Source organism: Candoia aspera, chromosome 8, assembly GCF_035149785.1.
Source record: "Candoia aspera isolate rCanAsp1 chromosome 8, rCanAsp1.hap2, whole genome shotgun sequence".
Classification (NCBI taxonomy): domain Eukaryota; kingdom Metazoa; phylum Chordata; class Lepidosauria; order Squamata; family Boidae; genus Candoia; species Candoia aspera.
In genome coordinates, this window is record NC_086160.1 from 20197231 (window position 1) to 20219708 (window position 22478).

Sequence of the window (22478 nt, forward strand, 5' to 3'; positions counted from 1 at the left end):
GAGTAGGAAAAGCTGCAAGCGTAAAATACGCTACACAAAATTTCTAGAAGACACAATACGGTATATTCCACAGTATTTCCGTCATGGAGATTTGACCCTCGTCAATTCATACTTTATAGAGAAGCCATTTTACAGTAGTGTGCTTTTGTATTCAAATTCAGCACTACGTAATTTCTACATGACAGCTTGTGTTCAAAATGAGAGAGAAAATTTAAACCGTTCATGAATGTATAAACATGTAACATTTAAAAGAAATTAACCATGTGATTCTATAAGGAAACAGCCATCTTATGGTGGGGCTTCAGTGTGAGATGCATTGTGCCTTGCTTGCTTGCAGCTGGAGCAATCTGCCAATGGAGACACTCTCTTTTTCTCCAAAGGAGCAAATAGTTACTACATTTAGGTAAGAAATATTAGCATGATTTGGAGATTCTGGTGAGGTGCAATTGAATTGCTTTCTGTTCTGATCATCAAATTTTGGAGGGGAGGGGTCAGTCATTAAAATAGGTAGACACTGATAGCTTTATCTTCCCTAGATGTATCTAGTTTCCCTTTAAAGGCAACAAAGCTGATGTCCATTACCCTACTTAATGATAGCAAATCTCATAGTTTTCACTATGCCTTCTACAAAGTAGCACTTCTTTTTACTGGCCAGTCTGGCCCCAGGTCCCTCTTTTAGCTTTCATGCAACTCCTGAAACTCTATGTGCGGTCAGGAGACCTCCAAAGTTAAGTAACAAAGTGGAACTTTTAGCCTGACCGGGGGTGGGGGGCATTAAATGTGTCACTGGAGAGTAATTAACTAGATTTAATTTTTATTAAAGGAAAGGAAATGACAAATGTTTGTACTGGCCATACTTAACAGCTTTTTGGAATATAGCATGCCAGAGGAAAAGTTGCAGATACTCTGAGGTAATGAAAAACTCGGGGTTTTAATATTATTTATGAGAAAGGGGAAATTTTCTCACATTTTCCATCCCATTCGTTATTTTATATAGCTCTATTATGTCCCCATTCAAAACCCCAAACATTAGTCTTTCCTCACAGGTGAGCTCCTCTAGCCCAAGTTATTTTAAGGGGGTTCTTTTTTTTTTTCAGCCCACCTCTTGTTCTGCAGATGGCTGTTTGCAGTTAGAGGAAAGACACCAAAGAAATATCTTTCATTAAGAAAAAGTATCAATTTCACTGTAATGGATGTTCAGAGCTTGAAACATACTGGCCGCCTGGACATTCCTCACTTACCAGTTAGGAGAACTGCCTCCTGATCAGGTTAGACAGAGGCCATTAATAAAATACTCTTTTCCTTAATTATCAGAGAGATAAATTAGGTCCTAAAGTAAAAGCAATCCAGTTGCTGAGGTTACAGCAACCCTATCTTATTTTTCAACAAATCTTGTTAAACTCTGGGAGAATCTTGCTTTCTGTTGAAGTGGGCCGCCATGGCTTGACATTCACCTTCATTCAAACATTTTTTTTCCAGCTCAACCTTTGGCTCTTCCTTTTCACTTAGCTCTTTCCATCGAACATCAGTATCTGTAAGCAAAACTAGACATTTTGTCCAGCTGATTCAGGAGAAATGACAGAAACTCAAATAAGGAGTGTCCCTCACAAGTTAATGAGGGATTCTAGGAAGCTACCAGTAACTTCAAGAGACAAGAAAAGAACAAACATGAAGAAAATAATTTTTGGCCATTGCTTCCACCAGCCTTTTTCAGCCCAGTATCCTTCTGACATGTTGTGATGGTAACGCCCCAGAATTCCCAAACACCTTTCACCTAACACATCTAGGGGTATCAAAGCAGCAGAAGTTAATTGGGATTTTAGGAAAAATAACCAATCTACTCTTTTAAAAGGGACGTGGTGGCGCTGCGGGTTAAACCGCTGAGCTGTCGATCGGAAGGTCGGCGGTTCGAAACCACGCGGCGGGGTGAGCTCCCGTTGTTAATCCCAGCTCCTGCTCACCTAGCAGTTCGAAAACATGCAAATGTGAGTAGATCAATAGGTACCGCTTCGGCGGGAAGGTAACGGCGTTCCGTGTCGTCATGCTGGCCACATGACCCGGAAGTGTCCTATGGACAACGCCGGCTCTAAGGCTTAGAAACGGAGATGAGCACCGCCCCCTAGAGTCGGACACGACTGGACTTTACGTCAAGGGAAACCTTTACCTTTACCTTTACTCTTTTAAAATGAGGATTTAACTATGGTTGTCTAGTTGCATCTATTTGCACACCAGTGATTTATAGCAGCTTACAGCATTGCTCAGCCACCTCTGAGGCAATATAAAACTTATTTTCATAAAAAAATATATTGCCACAGTGGTGGTTGGAGAAAGCTATTAGATGTAAAAAATCACTAGTTGGAAAAGGGCCAGTGATTTATTGCAAGCTCATGAGGATGATAAATATAAAAGTGAATTTGGAGAGCAGGTAATTTTTTTTCTTTAGAATTTCCTAGCTTTCCTCAAATAGCATAAAGGCAAGCAAACATCTTAAAGCCTTTGAAGCTACTGGTAGTCCTAGTCACACCTTCCAATAGTCCACTCCAAAAAATGTGCATGAGAAGAAGTATGCCCATCTCCACCCTTCTCTGTCACAATCCCTATCCTACTTCACAACTGACAAGATAAAAAGTATACAGTCCCCACTACATTCTCCTGAACTTACAAGGGAGATGAAGGGCATGATTTAAGTATAGGTAGAGCTAAGCTCTTGCTGACTCACCTTCCATCCCATGATTCAACATCAGCCAAATGTGATAATCTTGAAAAGGCAATGTAGATTCAGGCCTGATTAATACTTGGATGGGAAATCTCCACAAAAACCCAGGGTTGGGGAAGTGGGGGAGGAAATCCTGGAAGGCGGCAATGGTAAGCCACTTCCATACTGTTGTCAAGAAAACAATGTATCCAAATGGTCACCAGGAACTGTGTGCACTTGAAGAGAGACTGTACTTGAAGGGAAAAATGGGGAAAAGTAACATATTTGCACAGGCACCAAGGGATACAGTGTCTTATTACTACCCAGTCAAATCATAGAACCAATCTGGGAAAACTCATGATTATTTCAGTGTTAATTTTCTGAATCTCTGCAGCAATGGCCTTCAATAAGTCGACTTCTCTGACAATATTTCAAGAACATACATGGCAATCTGCTTTAACATAAAAATTTTCTTCAAGATTGTGATAAACCAAACAGAATGGACATATTCTATTTGCTTGTTTCATTTGAGTATTTTTAGTGTCAAGGTAAGATAAGATTATGTATTGGTTTGGTTTGGTTTGGTTTGGATTGGATTGGCTTTGGCATTGCTTAAACGTTATTTCTTGTGATTTCTTTGGAGTGGTCTTACTATATGCAGTTATCCTATAGATAATAACTATGTAAAACAAAATGTTCATTCTGTATGGCTCTGTAAAGGGATATGAAAAGATGAATAAATGCAAGAACGTTCTAGCTTATGTCTTTGTCACATCTGGACTCTTTAAGTGCATAAATCCCTTTCTTTGGAAGTTTCGATATGCAGTCTTTTATCACCTACTGACTAAGTAATCACTCAGAGAGTGAGAAAAACAGCTTCATCCGAATCATGGTCTTTGATGCTATCTTCACTGGGCAAGCCTCCTCCATTTGGGGACCGACAACTCATATCCTCCACGCCAGATTCCTGATCACTGTTGGCTGACAGATCAGGATCGGAGCTTCTCAGGTTATCCTGTGTAAGAATCAGTGCTGAGTCTTCTTCATCTCCCTGTGAAGGACTCCGGGAAAGGAATGATTTCAGATTAGCAGTGTAATCTTGGGGTGATTTGGCCATGCTGCCACTGGAGCTTCGATTTTCCTTTTTTATCTTTGCCTCCTCATTATTTAATTGCCCTTTTGTAAGTTTTGCCAATCTCTGCAAGACAAGAAACAAGAATCCATTTATCCTGTTAAAATATACCCAAACCTATCAATGGGGGGCTGGGGCCTCTGTGGCCCTCCAGATATTTCTGAACAATAGCTCCCATCAGTCCTAGCCTGCTAACCAATAGTGAAGGATGAATTAGTAGAAGATCACAAAATCTAACATGGATTGGAAAGGACTAGTAAGTGAAAAAGTAGCAAGGCCAGACTTTCTTGGGACTCAGGAATGCTTGGTGCTTTTTTATTACCAGAAGGGTGTTGCTTAAGCCTAAGAAATCGTAGTTTTATAACCTACAGTTTTTGGAAAGTCTCTCTTTGACATGGAAAGTTGTTCTTGATTTCTCTAGGGGAGAAGAAATTATGGGTGGGAGATTATAGTAGAACAGGAAGAGATCTCAGCAAGTTTCTAGGGATTTTGCCATGTTCATGGAGTATTTTGTGTCATTTCTCTAGCAACTGATTACTGAAAAAAGTCACACAATAATTAGAGCAATGGGAAAGACAGCAAATGGACAAGAATGTAGCCCAGTGGCAAACAGGAAATAAACAAGTGGAAGGTTATGCAAAAAGACCAGAAAATGATTCTCCCCAACTATCCATGTACAAAAAAGATGGGACTGGTTCTTATTCAGCCCTAGTTGATAAAATGGAACCGAATCATCCATGCATCTAGCATAGATACCTAACAGGAGAAACACAAGGCACTCAGAGCTGTATCCTTCTGAGTTAAGAAAGAATATGCAGAGGCCAGCTAAGGACATATTAGCACCCTTAAGGGCATTTTAGCACCCATAAGGGTAGCAAAAAAGAAAGGGAGAGGGCTACACATAGAGTGAATGTTGACCAACTAGGATTCTAGCTAAGAGTGGGCTGACTTCAGTGGTTTTGTTGCAAAATACTAAAACCTTCCCTTCCACCATGTTCTATTAATATATGTTTCACTAAAAGGAGAAAAGTATTTGCTTAAATCTCGTAAGATTTAAAGCATAATTAGCCAGATCAAGGTCTTACTGGTAAAAATCCCAGCAAGTAATAAGTTGCCAGAAAATAGCCAGAGTGCGACCCTGAACTAAGTTTGAGGCGACCAGTAAGAAAACAAGGTAAGAGATGATTGCTTTGAAAATAGCTCACCCAATTAAAGGCCCAAATCTCACTGTAATTTGGAAGACTGGCAATGTAGAGAAACTGTTCAGTAGTTAATTGGAAATTGACTGTGAAAGTTCCAACTGTGGAATTCCTATTGCTCATTTTAAGTAAGGGAGTCTTTCATAGATAAAAACACAGGAGGACAAAAATTCACAAGAAAATTGATTTTGAAATTGTCCATGAAGTAGGAAATTAACTCACTTTTTTTTTTTTTAGTTTGCACTGCTATGACGGTGAAAAAAATACCCTTGCTGGCTGGGGAATTCTGGGAGTTGAAGTCCACACATCTGAAAGTGGCCAAGGTTGAGAAACACTGCTGTAGAGACACTTGGAGCTCTTATTGCCAGATGTGGGATGGTAGAGGTATAATCCTCTACCCAATGCTTCGACTAGAAAACCTTCCAAAATTACATCCACATATGAATCCCTGATGAACTCCACTGACTTTGAAATATACTTTTATTTATGCATATGGCAATGGCCCATCACATTTATGCATATGGCAATGGCCCATCACACTAAGGATGGAGAGAGACAGGGCAATAGATAAATTTCACAGTTCTATAAACCAATTATACATACCTCTTCTAGTACCACCAGCTCCTCCTCCAACTGCTGTGTTTCTTCTTTCACCGCCATCAGGTATTCTGTAACAGACTGCCTCGGATGGAGTGCCTTTTCAAAATGATTGTACATTCCACTCCAAAATCTGGAAAATAAAACAGAAGATGCAAAATCCTATCCATGTCCATTCAAAAATCAGTCTCATTTCATTTAACACAATGGAACTTGCTCCTAGAGAAGTTAATAGAGAACTGCACTGTACACTGTTAAATAAACTAACACAGACCTCTGAGCCGGGGGAAAAATTAATGGGAAAGAGTCCCCTCAACTTTTAAAACTGTCACATAAAAATTCCTGCTCAGGTTCTCGTATTTATAGACTATTTTACAACATGTAGGTGTGAAAACATGGATCTCAACATCTTAATTTCTCAAAAGCTTCTGGCTGAGAGAGATTTCACTTTGGCAAAGAAATCCACATCAATGTTCCAATGTTCAGCTTTTGAAAAATAAGGATGGTACAATTTTGTAAGATTAAAGCATCAGAAGCTGTTTGACTAACTTTAAATAAAACTAGACAACCTGTGACCCATTGGGTCATCCTTTCAGAGATATTTCCTTACCTAAACAGAGAAACAGAATGACCACAGGTCATTCACAAGCTGTAGCAAGCATATGATTAACTTAAGGAAGGAGCACTTGATTCTACAAGTTACCCTTTTGTTAAGAAACCTGAACCACTGGCTTCACAAATGCCTACATTAGTTCTCTCTTTGGTCCACAGATCACAACTATGTAACATGTTTCCATTTAGTCTTATAAAGTCTTTTATAACTCCAAACTATAGACTGATATCATTATTGAATAAAGACTACAAGTTGTTTACAACAATTCTAGTTGATAGACTGAAAATAATTTTGCAAGAATTTATTCATGAGGATCAATGTGGGTTTTTACCTAAGACAGTTAAAGGACAATGTTATAAATGTGTTTGACATTTTGGAATATTGGAATATAATGAAATATAATGAAAAACAAGCCACATTGATTTTTTTAGATGCAGAGAAGGCCTTTGATGATTTGAACTGGACTTTCTTGTTCAAGGTTTTGGAAGATTTGTCAGCACCTGATCATTCGAGCATTCACACAATCAGTCAGGAGGCTGGGATTCCTTTAACTGTTTTAATGAAGCGTAATGAACGGTACAGAAGGCAAGCTGCGAATAGAGTTCCCGCTCAAACCTAACTTTAAAAACTACATTCCCTTAGTTATTCCCCTTTCCCATGAAACCATGCCACCCCCCTCCCATCCAGATGGTATTCCTGACATATCTCAACCCTGTGTCCATGATGTCCACCATAGCCATAATAAACCACTTCACACTCCAACTTCACATCCCCTCCCATCTGGTGACACGGAGTCCATTCCTTGGAGAAGGAAATGATGGTAGATGATCCGATAAGGGGTTTTGTAAAACCTTTGATCGGGGGATCTGACAGATATGAATTTTGGAGAGAATTTTATAAAATGGGTAAGATCAATTTACACTTCACAGAAAGCACAAATAATTAGTATTGGAGATCTAACAGGAACAAGGAGATACAAAAAGGAACAAGACAGGGATGCCCACTGTCCCCTCTCGTTTATTTTGGTTCTTGAAAACTGAATAGAGATATAAGGCAAGATGAGAGGATTGTGGGAGTAAAGATTAAAAAAGAAACCTATAAGTTAAGGGCTTTTGCAGATGACTTGGTACTGGCTTTAGAAGATACTTTAAAGGGAAATGAAATATTAATGGGCAAATTAAAAGAATTTGGTGCATTAGCAGGTTTCAAGATTAATAAACAGAAGATGAAAATGTTAACAAAAATATGAAAATATAAGATCAAACAGAATTGATGAATAAAATGGGTTTTATTATTGAGAAGAAGGTAAAATATCTGGGTTATCACTATGACAAATATGAACTGCATGTAATTTTAAAGTAACTTCTATGTTAAGACATAGAATTAAGTTTAAAAAGATATGTTAAGATGGGAGAAGCTATATTTGCAATTGCTGGGGAGAATTTCTGTGAAAAAAATGAATGTCTTGTCTAGAAAGATCTTTTTGTTTCAGAAAATAACTGTTTTGACAACTGTGGTAGAAGGATATACCTAAATTTGTGCGGCAGGGAAAAGAAATCACAAGTTAAATATAGGGTGTTACAAGATGCAAAGGAAAGAGGAGGATTGGGTCTACTTGATTTGAAATTATATTTTGCAGCTTGCTGTTTGGTTTGGATGAAAGAGTGGGTGCTGCTGAGAAATAGAAGCCTCTTGGAGTTAGAAGGACACAAGAGGTTTGGGTGGCATGGATATTTGTGATACAACAAAGTCAAGTTTAATGTGGATTTAAAAATCATTATGTTAGATATGCCATATTGAGAATATAGAATAGATATAAACCCAGGTTGTGCCTGAAACCATATTTGCGGCTCTCAGCACAAGAAGCATTTTATAGATGAGAAATAATAGGCAAAAACAAATTGCTAACTTATTGTGAGATACTAGAATTTTGTCAAGGGGAATATAAAATAAAATCAAGAGAAGAATTGGTGGCAGAGGGACGTAGTTGTCAATGTTTTTCTTATCTACAGTTATTAGAAAGATTAACAGTAGACAAAAGAGTTTATGGTTTTGAACATTGTAAGGCTGAGTTTGAAACAACTGTGTACAAACGATGATTATGTAATTGCTAAAATGTATAAACTTTTATTGAAATTTGGAACAGAAGAAGAACAAGTGAAAGAATATATGATAAAGTGAGCTAAACATTTTGGTTATAATACGCAGATAGAGCAATGGGAAAATATATGATTGAAATAATTGAAATCTATACTACTGTATGTTATAATCTTAAAGAAAATTTTTATAAAATGATGTACCATTGGTATACGTCACCAGAAAAGTTGTCTAGAATGTATAAAGGCACTTCTAATTTATGTTGGGAATGTGAACAACAAGGGACATTTTATCGTATTTGCTGGATGTATAAAAAAGTTAGAAAATTCTGGATTCAAATACACACACTGGTTCAGAGGATTTTAAAGATTAATATACAATTGAGACCAGAGGTTTTTCTTTTGGGACTGTTGGAAAAGAGTCATGGAACTTGGTTTTTGTACATGATAACTGCACCGAGATTATTGTATGCGCAAAGATGGAAAGATTTGGCAATACCTACAATGGAGGAATGGTTGGTGAAGATGATGGAACTTGCTGCTATGGCTAAATTGACTTCTTTGATCAGAGAAAAGACAATATTGATGTTTATTGCTGACTGGAAACTCCTTATGGACTTTTTGCGTAAAACAGAAAAAAATGAACTTATTATTTATGGTTTTGATGATTAGATAGGAGAGATTATAGAAAGAAGAGTCATGTTGTAACCATAAAGTAAGAGGTACATTTATAATTGTACATATAACTGCTGTAAAAAAGATCAGAAGCTGTTTCTTTTCTTTTCTGTTTTTCTATTTTTTCCTTTCTTGCACTTTTAGCTTTCTCTTTGGTTTCTTTTTTCTTTTTTCTTCTGTACTTTTTATTAGTTCTTATTAGTTTTTAATCTTCCTTTTTAAAACTTTTAATAAAATTATTTTAAAAAGTCTTTTAAAACTCCAATAAGTCTTGGAGAAGAAAGCTGTATTACAATAGACATGTTATGGGCAACCTAAGTGAGGCCAAGCTATCCTGTTATCTAATTCCTCCAATTAGACAACATAGTTATAAGTGGATCAGTGGCAGGGTTAACTAAAAGTAAGCTTGGATTTAGAACAGAGCTGTCTGAAAAAGAGACACTATTTTAAGAGGCTCTGTAACACTGTAAAGTCTAATAATAGTACCAAACCTATCGTACTCCAGTTTCATTCTTAAAAAGATACTGTCAGCTTGATGTTAATATTAAAAAGCAGATTTCTTTCCTCAGGTTACGAAGAAATAAAAATTGAAATACCCTGCAAACATAACTTTCACTATTTACTTCTTTTTGTATTTAGCAGAATCTCAGTTTCCATATTAGTGATAAGGTGAAAGGTGAAAGGTCCACAGTGCAAGCACTGAGTAATGTCTGACCCTTTGGGGGTACACCACTAATTCTGAGCTAAGGGAGTAAATGGGCATAGATATACCAATTGTGAAGATCTAATCTTTTTTTCTGGGTACTTATTCAAAATTTATAAATCACTTTTCAGAGTGGATTGCCTTCAAAAGGTAGTTTACAAAATCCTGCAGCAAAACAGAATGTGACAGAATATGAACAAACTAAACAATTTTACAACTAGTCCCAATTATTAAAAGTAACTTAATAATTATCTTTTATTCCACACAGCAATATGTTACACTTTCACAGAAAGGCTAAATTGGGGAAGGTTTGTGAAAGTTTACCATTACTGTCCCAGCACATCAGCTATTTCAAATATGTTTGCACATTCCTGAAGTCAGGAAGGATTGTTAGCACATTCAGCCAAATCTTTTACAGAGGAATTCAGATATCACTTACTTGTAGATAAAATGAGAGGGAGCTGATTGCGGATGTAGGGTCCTGTTGTGGTCTTCCCTATACAGAGGATTCAGATAATCAGCACGATTCTTCCACAAATGAGCCCAAAGCGAGTAAGTCCGTTCTTGAATTCTGAGGGACAATTTATAATAAAACTTTATGAACTGCATGTGCTTTTTCCCTTAACTCAAAACTGAAAGACTCCATAAGTATGTCAAAAGAGTAGATACACATTTAGGAAGGGTAGAATTCAGTTTTTTGGGATTAGGTGCCCTTTGTTAGAAACAGGCGCTAAGCTCTCCAGATGTTTCTCAACTGCAATCCCAGTGAGTATGGCCAATGGTTAAGGATCTTGGGGAAAATCTCAGTCTACACAACTATATAGAAACTATGTTACCCTATGCACAAATGTGGCCAGAGCAAATTTTTGCCCTATCTCACAATATTTGGGATCATCCACCAAGTTTAGTTGTGGGGAGATTCAAAATTAATAAAAGGAAGCATTTTGCTGTGTGATATAAGGAATGGGATTTACTGCCATAAGATGTGATGGTGGTCAGAGTATTTGTGTTCTGATCTTGGTAGGTGTTAAGGTTAACACATCTCATTCTGTGAGTTGGCTCTGAATTAACTAGCCAAAAAACATAAGAGTCTACTGCTTTTTGCCAATCAATAGGTGGTAGTGTTGGGTTATTCTGGGCAATGGCAGGGAACCACGGTCTCAGCAGACCAGCTAAGGAACTAACCAGGCTTTATGTCATTCCAACACTCTTGGCTTTTATCCTTACAACATTCTGGGAACTATAATCTTTGATGACAACTTTCTGAAATAGCAGCCAAGATTTCATTTAATTAGTTTGAAGACTACTAAAATGGAAAAAATTAGAAATCCTTATGGAAAAACTCTGAGCCTATTATCAGACAATCATAGCTGTCCAACTGAGACTTTTCTCAGGCTCTCTTGAGTTATATTTTATATTTATCTGAAAGGAAGGGTCAATTCTCCCTTTTCCCAATTTACTTTTAAAATGAGAATATTTATTTATTTATTTATCTAGTTTATCCCCGCCCATCTCCTCCCATAGGAGGCCTCTGGGCGGATTACAACAAGTGATTAAAACCATCAGAATAATACAAAAAATAAAATACTATAAAAATACTATAAATAGAAATAGATATAAAGAATAAAAAATCCAAGCGATGAAACATCAAAAACAGTCCAAGTGTGGGAGGAGTGGTCTATAACAACCATCCCCATGTAACTCTATTCCCCTCTCCACCCCAAGCGAGGCGGCAGAACCAGGTCTTCAGACTCCGCCGAAAGGCCAGGAGCGATGGGGCCAATCTCACCTCCGGGGGCAGCATGTTCCACAGGCGGGAGCTACTGCGGAAAAGGCCCGCTTCCTGGACCCCACCAGATGAAATTCTTTTACAGACAGGGTCCGTAGCATGCCCTCTCTGCACGATCGGGTAGGACGGGTTGATGTAATGGGGAAGAGGCAGTTCCTCAGGTAACCTGGTCCCATGCCATGTAGGGCTTTAAAGGTGATAACCAACACCTTGAATTGGACCCAGAAGCAAACTGGTACCCAATGCAGCTCACGCAGCAGTGGTGTTACATGTGCCTTTCTGGGGGCACCAAAAACAGCTCGCGTAGCTGCATTCTGGACCAGCTGAAGCTTCTGGATACTTTTCAAGGGTAGCCCCATGTAGAGCGCATTGCAATAGTCTATCTGAGAGATAACAAGGGCATGAGTGACTGTTCGAAGGGCCTCCTGGTCCAGGAAGGGGCGTAACTGGTGCACAGCACGTAGCTGCACAAAGGCTCTCCTGGCCACGGCTGCCACCTGCTCTTTTAGCAGTAGGAGGACCCCCAAGTTACGCACCGGGTCTGTCTGGGGCAGTGCAACCCCATCTAGAACCAGACATGTTAATGTCCCAGATACAGAAGAACCATTAACCCACAGCCACTCGGTCTTACCAGGGTTCAGTTGAAGCCTGTTGTTCCCCATCCAGGCCCCCACAGCCCCCAGACACTCGGAGAGGGTGGTCATGGCATCACTTATTTCACCCGGGATGGAGATATACAATTGAGTATCATCAGCATACTGATGATACCTCATCCCATGGTGACAGATGATCTCACCCAGCGGTTTCATGTAGATGTTAAAAAGGAGAGGGGATAGTACTGATGGCACCCCACAAAGAAGGGGCCGCAGGGCCGATCTCTCCTCCCCTATCAACACCGACTGGGATTGGCCCTGGAGGAAGGAGGTGAACCAGCATAAGACTACGCCGCCCACCCCCAACTCCCTGAGCCGCCCCAAAAGGATACCATGGTCAATGGTATCAAAAGCCGCTGAGCGAGCAAGGATAGCGAGGATGGATGCACTGCCTCCATCCCGCTCCCGCCAGAGATCATCCATAAGTGCGACCAATGCCGTTTCCGTCCCATAACCGGGCCTGAAACCTGACTGAAAGGGGTCTAGATAATCTGTTTCCTCCAGGACCCTCTGGAGCTGCAAAGCCACCACTTTCTCAACCACCTTCCCCAGAAAGGGGAGGTGGGAGACTGGACGAAAATAGTCCAGAACAGTAGGGTCCAGCGATGGCTTATTGAGGAGGGGATGTACCAACGCCTCTTTAAAGGCCGCCGGAAACACCCCCTCTCCCAAGGATGTATTAACCATAGCATGGACCCAACCACATGTGACCTCCCGGCCTGCTTTTACTAGCCAGGAGGGACACGGGTCTAGATGGCATGTGGTGGCATTTACTGTCTGTAGGATCCTGTCCACTTCCTCAGGTCCAACAGGATCAAACTGCTCCAAGATAACTGGGTAAGCCTGTTCCCCTGGTATCTCTCCAGACCACACCTCATGCCTGGAGTCCAACTTGGAGTGGATCCGAGCGATTTTGTCCTGCAGATGCTCAGCAAATTCCTCTGCATGGCCCTGTAGATGGGTCGCTGAACCCACCTTCCCCAAAAGGGATTGAGTGATCTTAAACAGGGCCGTCAGGCGGCATTCTGCAGACACAATAAGAGCAGAGAAATATTGACGTTTCGCCACTTTTATCGCCACAAGGTAGGCCTTAATGGCAGCTTTTACCTGTGTTCGGTCGAATTCAGTCTTTGTCTTCCTCCAGCGGCGCTCTAGGTGTCTCTTAACCCTCTTCAGCACCCTCAGCTCCTCCGGAAACCAGGGGGAGTGCCGGGTTCGATGAGACAAGAGAGACCGCACAGGCACAATCCTGTCCAAGGCTCCGGCCGCCTCCCTATTCCAGGCTGCAGCTAGGGCCTCTGCTGGACCGTGCAGCAGATCACCGGGTATAACCCCCAGCTCCCTCTGAAACCCTACCGGGTCCATCAGTCGCCGGGGGCGGACCAATCAAATGGGTCCTACCTCCCTGTGGAGGGGGGTGGCATAAGAGAATCTCAGGGCCACCAGGGTATGGTCTGACCATGACAATGGGGACAGATCTATCTCTCCCCTCAGATCACATTGCCACTGCTCTGACAAGAAAACCAAGTCTGGGGTGTGACCACTGTCTCGAGTCGGGTCCCGAATTATCTGGGACAGGCCCATGGCTGCCATGGTAGCCATGAACTCCCGAGCTGCCTCTGAGGCACACCCCAGGGATGGCAGATTGAAGTCCCCCAGAACCATAAGCCTGGGGAACTCCACCGCCAGCCCCGAGACAGCCTCAAGCAGCTCAGGCAGGGAGGTTGCCACGCAGCAGGGAGGTTGGTACAGCAGCAACACTCCCAACTGTTCTCGGGAACCCAACTTGAAGAACAGGGTCTCACAACCAGCCACTTGTGGAGCAGGGCCCCTGAAGGCCACAAGAGACTCTCGGATGACAACAGCCACCCCTCCTCCCCTGCCCTGGGATCTTGGCTGGTGCCATACCGTAAACCCAGCTGGGCACATTTCCGAAAGGGGCACTCCCCCTTCCGCGCCCAGCCAGGTCTCGGTAATACATGCCAGGTCTGCCCCCTCCTCAGTGATCAAGTCACATATGAGGGGGGCCTTGTTATTAACTGACCTGGCATTAAGAAGCAGTAGCCAGAAACCAGGGCCCCTATGGATCTGCTGGCCAGAGTCTGGGTCTGAGTGCAGAGGGCTGGAACATGCCACCGGTAACAAACACCAGGGGCATCTTCCCCGAAGATGGCCCACCCTCCGGCTCCCGCCATAACGTCCCCTACCCGTCACCTCAATAATGAGCCCCGCCATGTTGCCCCCAGTGACTCCTGATCCATTAGCCCCCACTCCTGGACCTTGGGAGTCTCTGGCTCTAAGTAGGGCTCCCTCCTTCCATTCATACGTCCTTACTCACAGTCAATCTCCCACAGGGTGATGGTAGGCACTCCGGTGCACCAGCTTCCACTCTCAGCGCCGTCAGAGCCCAACCCTCACCCCTCCATTCACTATGCCCCCCCTCGAACTCTCTCACTGCTCAACAGGGGGCACTCATTCATTCTTCACCCACCCCCCGTCTCTCACTCAGGGGGTGAGTGCCCTTTCACACAAACACACCCCCAGACTTCCCCTCTCGTCTCTCACCCTGGGGGAGAGTCTCTCATTCACTCTGGAGGGCCCTCCATATCATGAGAATACAGTAATGGAGACAGATTCATGTTTCTGTCACCTTCCTTTCAAGCAAAGATGGTATTTGGATGAGTTCTTTTGCTTGCAATGAGTATTCACTGGGTTGGATCTTTTATTCCTTAGTAGCATTTTGTTCATTTTATTGATTTTATGATTCTAATGAGTATATAGCCAGTTTGAGAGAACTGTACTCTTGAACAGTTTTCTCTAATGTACTGGTAAGATTCCATACTGAAGCTTCATGTTTATCAGAATAAAGTGTCATTCTGGTGTGCTGTACACACGCATTTAAAAAGGTGTCTTACTTGAGCTCCTGTCTTTCCTTCTGGTTGTTGCACAAGAAGTTTCCAAACTGGCAGGAATATATATGATGCTGTATGTGGATCAAGAATCTTTCGTTGAATTCAAACGCACAAGGAAACTGTTCCGTAAGTTGCCAAACACACTCAATAAATTGATCAATAACTGGCGATATCTCCTTTGGGTCTCCATCTAAATTGCCATACCTACACCAATGCCAGGAAAAAATACTAAATCACAACCAAGATCGTTCTGAAGTTCTTGGTGCTGGTATAATATATCCAATCCTAAATGTCAGTTCTATTATTTTTTCTAATTGTTCTTGTTTCATTCCCAGAATAAAATTTTCCAGAGTATATATGTCAATGTCAGCTAGAACGTAACTGCAATTATATCAAAATGACATGTGCCGGATGATATCATCACACAATTGCTACAACTGCATACTTGTGCCATGTGGTCTGATGACAGTACCAAATCTTGGCCCTGGTGTGATACACATTTTGTCATTTCCCTCCTTTGCCTGCCCACCCCCCAGAGATCCACAGCCAGCTAAAGCCTGAATAGCTGAAATCTCATATAGATCCTATCCAGAGAACATACAGATTTTACTCATATACTGATTAGTCTAATAAGAAAGAGGATTGGGCTCACACATCATTACAAGCATCACAATGTAATTTGGTTTTAAATTAGGCTAACGTGTGAACCTGGCTATTGTACTTCATAAACCTCAGAGTTAAGGGTGAACCGGACCACTACAGCTTCTTAAACAAACAGTAGTTAAAATAACTTTTGATTTAGTGCAATGTACGAACACAGCCAGTGAGCATAGAAATACTTTTTCAAAGTTAAATAATCAAAGTAAACATGATTAGGAAAAGAGAAGGGCCAGTTATACCCAATCAGATCTGGAGCTGGACCTGCTTAAAAATGAACAAAAACAATTAAGTTCCATTATCATTCTAAGTTGCATTCTATTATTCTCATGATGAGAGAGGGCTGGTCTAATGGTTAAGGCTCTGGACTAGGAGTGGGGAGACCCAAGTTATTTACAGAAGATTATAATTACTATTGCATATTGCTTATTTTTGCCTTTATATTTATTCATACTGCCACACACAGGCATTTAGAAATTGAAGCTTGCGAAACAGAGAAGGCTCCTGCCTGAAGATTTGTTATGGTTTCCTGTGTACATACACTCCTCCAGAAAGTTGCTTCAGTGAAAGACAACTGTTAACTAAAAATTACTGAACCCCAAAGCCCAGTTCACTGGTTTTTATCAAAATTCAAACCCAGTTCCAGGGATATGGTGATCAATAATCCAGTCAGATCTATTGGAAGGTAACAGGATTAATCCTCTGAATGGATGTTGTGGTACTCAGGAACCTGTTGGCACTATAATGCTGACCCTTGTGAAACAGTAGGAATGAACAAATGTTTGTGAGCCTGGGGTTGCCCTTAACTGTTTTTTGGGGGGGTGAGGACAGAAAGTTGATGGGTCCACATCACAAACACAAGGGGAAGGGAAATTTGGAAGGTTTGGTGTAGGAAAGCTTTTATTAGAATTTGGACTAAAGTTCTCATCTCTTCTCCATCTTCAAGTAGCAGGCAAGGGTGTCATCAGTGATTAACAATCATGGCCAGAAAGGACTCAAAAAATTACAGAAAGGGAATTGGAGGTTTCCTACCTCCCATACAGCGGCTAGAGTCAAAGTAGTATTCTGGTTATCTTACATCGTCACTGAAAGCCCAAAGTCTCTGCCATTGCACAGTCCCTGCTCTCTTGAATAAATCCTGTATTTGCAGGAATAACAACCCTAAGAAAGCCAAATGATTATGGAGGGTACAACTGATTGAAACTATGGCCAATATTCAGAAATGCTGCTCATCTGATGTTCCCTGGAAGCAAAGAAAGTCATATGCACCTGGATACCTTATAGAACCCACACCTATAGAACTATGCTTACCTGTGATTAAATTTATGTCCAAATGAAACCCAATCTTTATCAATTAATACCTGAAATGAAAAAAATGTAGTAGCTTCAAAGGAGAATATTGAGTTTTTTAGAGAAGCAGAAAATTATGTTCCTTGTTACTGTAATTAACCGGATTATTAAAAATAATCCTGAAGTTTCAGATAATCAGAAAAAGGCAAGAGTCTTATCTGGGACTTGGGTAATCATTATGTTATGAATTCTATAAATCGATTGGCAGCCAATTTAGATGGCGATATACAATTTTGTTATGCTGGAAATTTGCCATCCATTTACAAAATAATTCTTAACATTGTAAGGTTAACATTATAAGGTTATAAGGTTCTTATACAATGCTTAATGCTACAAGGTTAACATTAATTGGCTGCCAATCAATCTACAGAATAATTCTCAATGTTATAAGGTTATAGTATCTCTCTCTGTCAGAGTGTTAAGTTGAACACTGATAGAGAATCAAAGTTTGATGGTGCTTCAGCAAGAGGAGAGAAGTAAAGTTGGGTCACCACATCCCTCTGGAGAAGTCAGCTATTCATGCCACATTTGTGGGAATATAAATCCAAATTGTATACCCATATTCCCAAACCAGCTTCTCAGAGAAAAGTGATAGCTTATGTTCTATATTAGAAAAGGAGAAAAGATGTTTCCCACTTTTATTGAAAAATTAATTATGGCTTAGATGGGGAGAATAAAGAAGAAATACACCCCAGTCTTTTGCAACCACTTTGGCATTGCGATTAAAAAATAGCTTCAGAGCTTGCAAACAGAACAACAACTGATCAGTCTCTGTCTCTTCGGTGCAGTTCCTCCCTACCCACTTCATTCCAAAAACTAGTGTCCAAGTTTCCCATGCAAGATTTACAAAAGAATGCAGAATGTTTTGAAACTCCAAGATCTCTTCAATAGGCAAGATGGTGGAAGGAGGAAAATTAATGCTAGTGTTTAAGATGCATCTACTACACTACACTATAATGTTACAAGGAACAGGATTGAAATTGGGAAAATTGACAGTCCATCCAATTCCCTGTGGTGGTGGTAAGTTACGGCACGCACACAAGTGTCAATCTCTCATTTTTGAAAATATATCCAACTATTCAAGCAAAGCCTGAATCCATTCTCGGAGCAGGTCTTTTTTTTTTTGGTAGTCCACAAAGCTGCTCTTGCTTTTGATCTCTCCACCATGAAGCTGTGTATTCCAGGACAGTTAATGGGTTCCACTTCTTTGCCATTCCCCAGAGCCTGAGCAAGACTGCACGTAAGAGTGTGAAGTGCTTTTATGTATTGACAACAATCAGAGGCCCAGCTGCTAGCTACAGAGCAAGCCGTGATTGCTGCACTGAGTCTAGAGTTGAAGGTGGACCTCCAAATATGAAGTTCCAAGAATAGGGTCCAACATCTCTCAAAATTTAAAAGACCAAGCTACTGGAAAACCACTTAATATTTTAATGCTATTAAAAACTTCTTCCATTTTAATTCCATTAACAAATGAGCTCACATCTTATCCCTCTTTTTTTGCTCATAAAGCAATCTCACTTACCATAAATCCTTTCATAGTTCTGTAATATGGATCCAATAGAAGGCTTGCTACAGAGCAAACCTGAGCTGTCCGGTCCCATCCATCTGAACAGTGAACAAGAACACTCACGCCCTCTTCAGCAACAGCCTAAAACAGAAAGAAAGAAAGAAAGAAGGAGAAATGTGTCTTTGATTCCCAAAGAAGAAAATGGTAGAGAAGAGGACAGAAGGATGCAAAAGAATTATTCACTTGAAGTTGGAAAAATGGCTTAGCAAAATAGTAAATCATAGACACATGGAATGTCCCAGGATCAATTCTCAGCATCTCAAGGGAGAACTGGAAAAACTCTGCTGGAAATCTTGGGCAGCCACTGCCTGTCAAGTATGAATAATACTCAGTTAGATGGACCAGTGGTCTGAATCAGTAGGAAGCTCAACTTCAGGATGTTTTACCCAATGTAATAAACCATGAAAGACTTCTACGTATAATGCACAGCCATGTTTTGTTGTATGGGAATACCATGCAATCTGTTCCTTTCATCATCTCTGTCCTTGAAGAAGGTGCCAGTGGGTCACCTTGGCCTATATTCCATCCCATGGATACTCTCTGCCATCTCTTTGCACCTTGGCCTTGAGCTTTTCTTTTTTAAATACTAACCATGATTGTGCTTCAGATCCAGTTGCAGCATTTCATTCTGATAGTCCAGTACACACATATCCAAGCACACATGTGACATTGAAGAAAGAAACATGAATGTCAGGAAATTGGCATCACCAGTTATGATGGACAAAAATAGGTTCAGGAGCCTATGCCACAATTTGTTAGGGCAACACTGCTCTGCATGGTATCTAGCATCACATCCAGCACTGTCTCCTTCTCTAGCTCAGAGAGTCACACATCTGGGCCATGTCAACTTTCTTCCATAATACATCCCTGCAGGTGGCAGAAAATCAAGATTTTTCATTTTCTGAATTGGCACATGCCCCATTCTCATGTACAAAGCATATACTGTACCTTTGCGATAAAGATGCCTGCATCCATAATGGCTTTGATGTGCTTTAACCAGCCTGAATTCTCCAGCCCCCAGAGGAAATCACTCATTGAAGGAGATCTCAGCTCACAGACTGCAAAATAAGCCCATTTCAGCAGACCAGACTTTTTAAATTGCTGATTTTATATGGTAAGCCTAGCTTAAAAAGGGGAAAAAAAGAGATTGATTCTCACATGCATGTTGATCCCTTCATTGCTGCATAGCTGATTTGCAAATGTGACTGGCCATTGTGTATCAAACCACTTTGACTTCTTGCATTGCTACAAAGCCCTGTGCTTTTAAATTCTGGGGGAAAATGTATAACAAACCCCAAACTTTTGCCAAAAAAATAAAAAGCTGTCTAGGAAAGCTACAGATATTGAATTAAGGACTGCTATAAGCAAGGTCTCCTTAGATCAGGGTTTCTCAACCAGAGTTCCGTGGAACCCTAGGGTTCCATGAGTCACTAGGGGTTCCCTGGAATTTATTTAAAACATTATTTCAAATTCGGGCAACTTCACATTAAAGAGGTGTCAGTCTTTAGTTTAAGAACACTGTTAATGCCTATATACAGGCCTACCCATGAAATGAATATAACAATAATATAACTTCTGGCCTATGTTTGAGCCTGAACGTGCAGGGGTTCCCAAGGCCTGAAAAAATATTTCAAGGGTTCCTCCAGGATCAAAAGGTTGAGAAAGGCTGCCTTAGATTTTAACCCATTAGCAGCTTTTCTGCTCAAAATCGCTCTGTCTTCTGCAGGGCTTCAGTTCACTCACACCCTTTTTTTAAAAGCAGTTAAAAGACCAATGTTAGAAGAAAAGGTACAAGGAACCCTTTGTTCTCTGCCACTTCTCTCTCAAAAATCATAGTATCTTAAGCTGTCTTTTCATTTTAAAAATTGAAGACACAAAGGGCTCCATTGTACATACAGTACTTATGCGCTACATGGAATTTATTCCTAAGTGGCCAATCCAGGTCCTGGGAATGGGAAAAAAATGCACAAAGGAATGGTACAGTTGTGTAAGCTTGGCCATCCCCCAGCTTCTGACCTGAATAAAAAAATACTTCTTGCAATATAGGAGGGATGCAGTTGTCAAGAGCTCTTTCCCATCAAGCCAGATGCTGAATCATTCAAAGTCCTATTGGTGAGAAATTCCATGCGTGCACATCTAAAGGTGTGGCAGGCCCCTTTCCTAGAGGCTGCAGAAAGCTTCCAAAATCCCACCTTTATATCCATATCTGGTAACCTTAGATTAAGCCAATCCAGGTGTGCCAAACCTGGTGCCCTTCATATATGTCAGGCTGTACTTATCCCCTATGAGTTGGGAAATTAGGAGTGTTGGAACTCCAACACATCTGGAGGGCATCAGGTTGGGAGGACTGATCTAATTTTTCACTGAGTGATTCTTTGCACTTGATCACAAAAGGGCCTGTTCAAAACAGTATCTCCCAGAACTATCCTCATAACAGTGGACCACTGACAGCAAAAAGCCTGTCAAATGATTAATGCATCTACGCAGATGGGAGCACAAGCCATTAGCAGCTGGATTTACTCTGAGACGGCTTACCTCCTGTTTGCAAAGCACAAATAGAGCCAAAATAGAGGTTTGCTCCCATATCAAAGTTAATATTTGCTCTCCACTTGACTGAGCAAAGTCCACAAAGTCCTAAACTGCAGTCCGAAACCTCAGATCGAGAGCAAGTGATGGTAACAGCTGACCTGGAGTTCAAAAGTGGACTAATTTAGTGAGGAATTCAGTTACTAAGCAAAAGCTCCATTAAAAGCCATTGCCACTGCAATTTTTATTTGCAGCAATTTCCATACGGAGGCATAAATGTCCTAATCTTGGACTAATTATATTATAAAGTCTTTCTTTCCTCTTTTATTGTATTGCTTTTTTATCTTATTCTATTTCTGTTTTATTTTTGTTTTATATTGCTTTATTGTATCTTTAATTAATTTTTCTCTTTCTCTGGTTTCTAAGTCTTAACTTTTAGGTTTTACAATATATGACCATTACACTGCCTTTGTTGTATTTTGCCATTGCCCCTGTGTTTTTAACCTTGTAATTAAATAAATGGAAAAATCCATTTAATTTGACACGTTGCCATTCCAGATCTGCCTATCACCACTAAAAAAATAATTAATTGTATAAAAAGAATGTGCAGAAATGAGAATGTGGGCTGATTAGATAACAAGCACAGTAAACAGTATGTCAGATATGAAAGAAATGAACCAAATCCCCTGTAAGGTCAGCTACATATCATATAACCTTAATTTACATTCAGCTCAGGCCATTAAGAAAAGACAGATGGATCTCAAGTGGTGCAAAGCTACCCCCAGCATCTACAAAGCTAAGGTTTTACCTTCAAGCATTTTTTGGAGACTGCTTCGCATGACATGGATGTTCTCAATACCTATGAACTGAAACTTGATGTTGGAATAATTGTCTTCGTTTTCATACCCTTTCCCAGCTGCTCGGTTTGCCATTGCATTGAGCTGCCAAAGTCAAGGGAAAAAAAGACTTGAATGAGTCAGAACGGATAACTTTCCATTTGTTACCCTAATGGCATGATGCTCAACATAAAAACAAATGCCAGTATTTCACTAAGTTGTATATCTAAACACTAAAGACCCAACTTCAAAATCCTCCAGAGCTGGTAGTGATTCCAGTGCAGTCCCAACACACCTGAAGAAGCCAGGCTGAGGTACCTGGCTTTCAGTGTGTACCTAATTGGAACCTCTTTTGAAGTTGTTGTGTAACTTCCTTTCTTGACACTCAACTATTAGAAGTTTATCCTATCTTTACTCCAAGAAACTCAGATTGTTATGAGAGTCATAATATCCTCTATCTTCCAAACTGTCCGTGTGA

General features: G+C 40.6%; 1 protein-coding gene across 1 annotated transcript in view; it reads right to left on the reverse strand.

The window, feature by feature from the left end:
* Nucleotides 1–3282: 3282 nt before the first annotated feature.
* MTMR7 (myotubularin related protein 7) overlaps nt 3283–22478 on the reverse strand; it is a 38783-nt gene continuing 19587 nt past the window's right edge. Inside the window, exons 7-14 of the mRNA XM_063310116.1 lie at nt 21973–22105; nt 19587–19696; nt 18594–18719; nt 17033–17082; nt 15068–15268; nt 10150–10281; nt 5630–5756; nt 3283–3893 (exon numbers count right to left, since the gene is read on the reverse strand). Coding sequence (XP_063166186.1) covers nt 3552–3893; nt 5630–5756; nt 10150–10281; nt 15068–15268; nt 17033–17082; nt 18594–18719; nt 19587–19696; nt 21973–22105 — 1221 coding nt within the window. The 3' untranslated portion in view covers nt 3283–3551. The remainder of the gene's footprint in view (nt 3894–5629; nt 5757–10149; nt 10282–15067; nt 15269–17032; nt 17083–18593; nt 18720–19586; nt 19697–21972; nt 22106–22478) is intronic.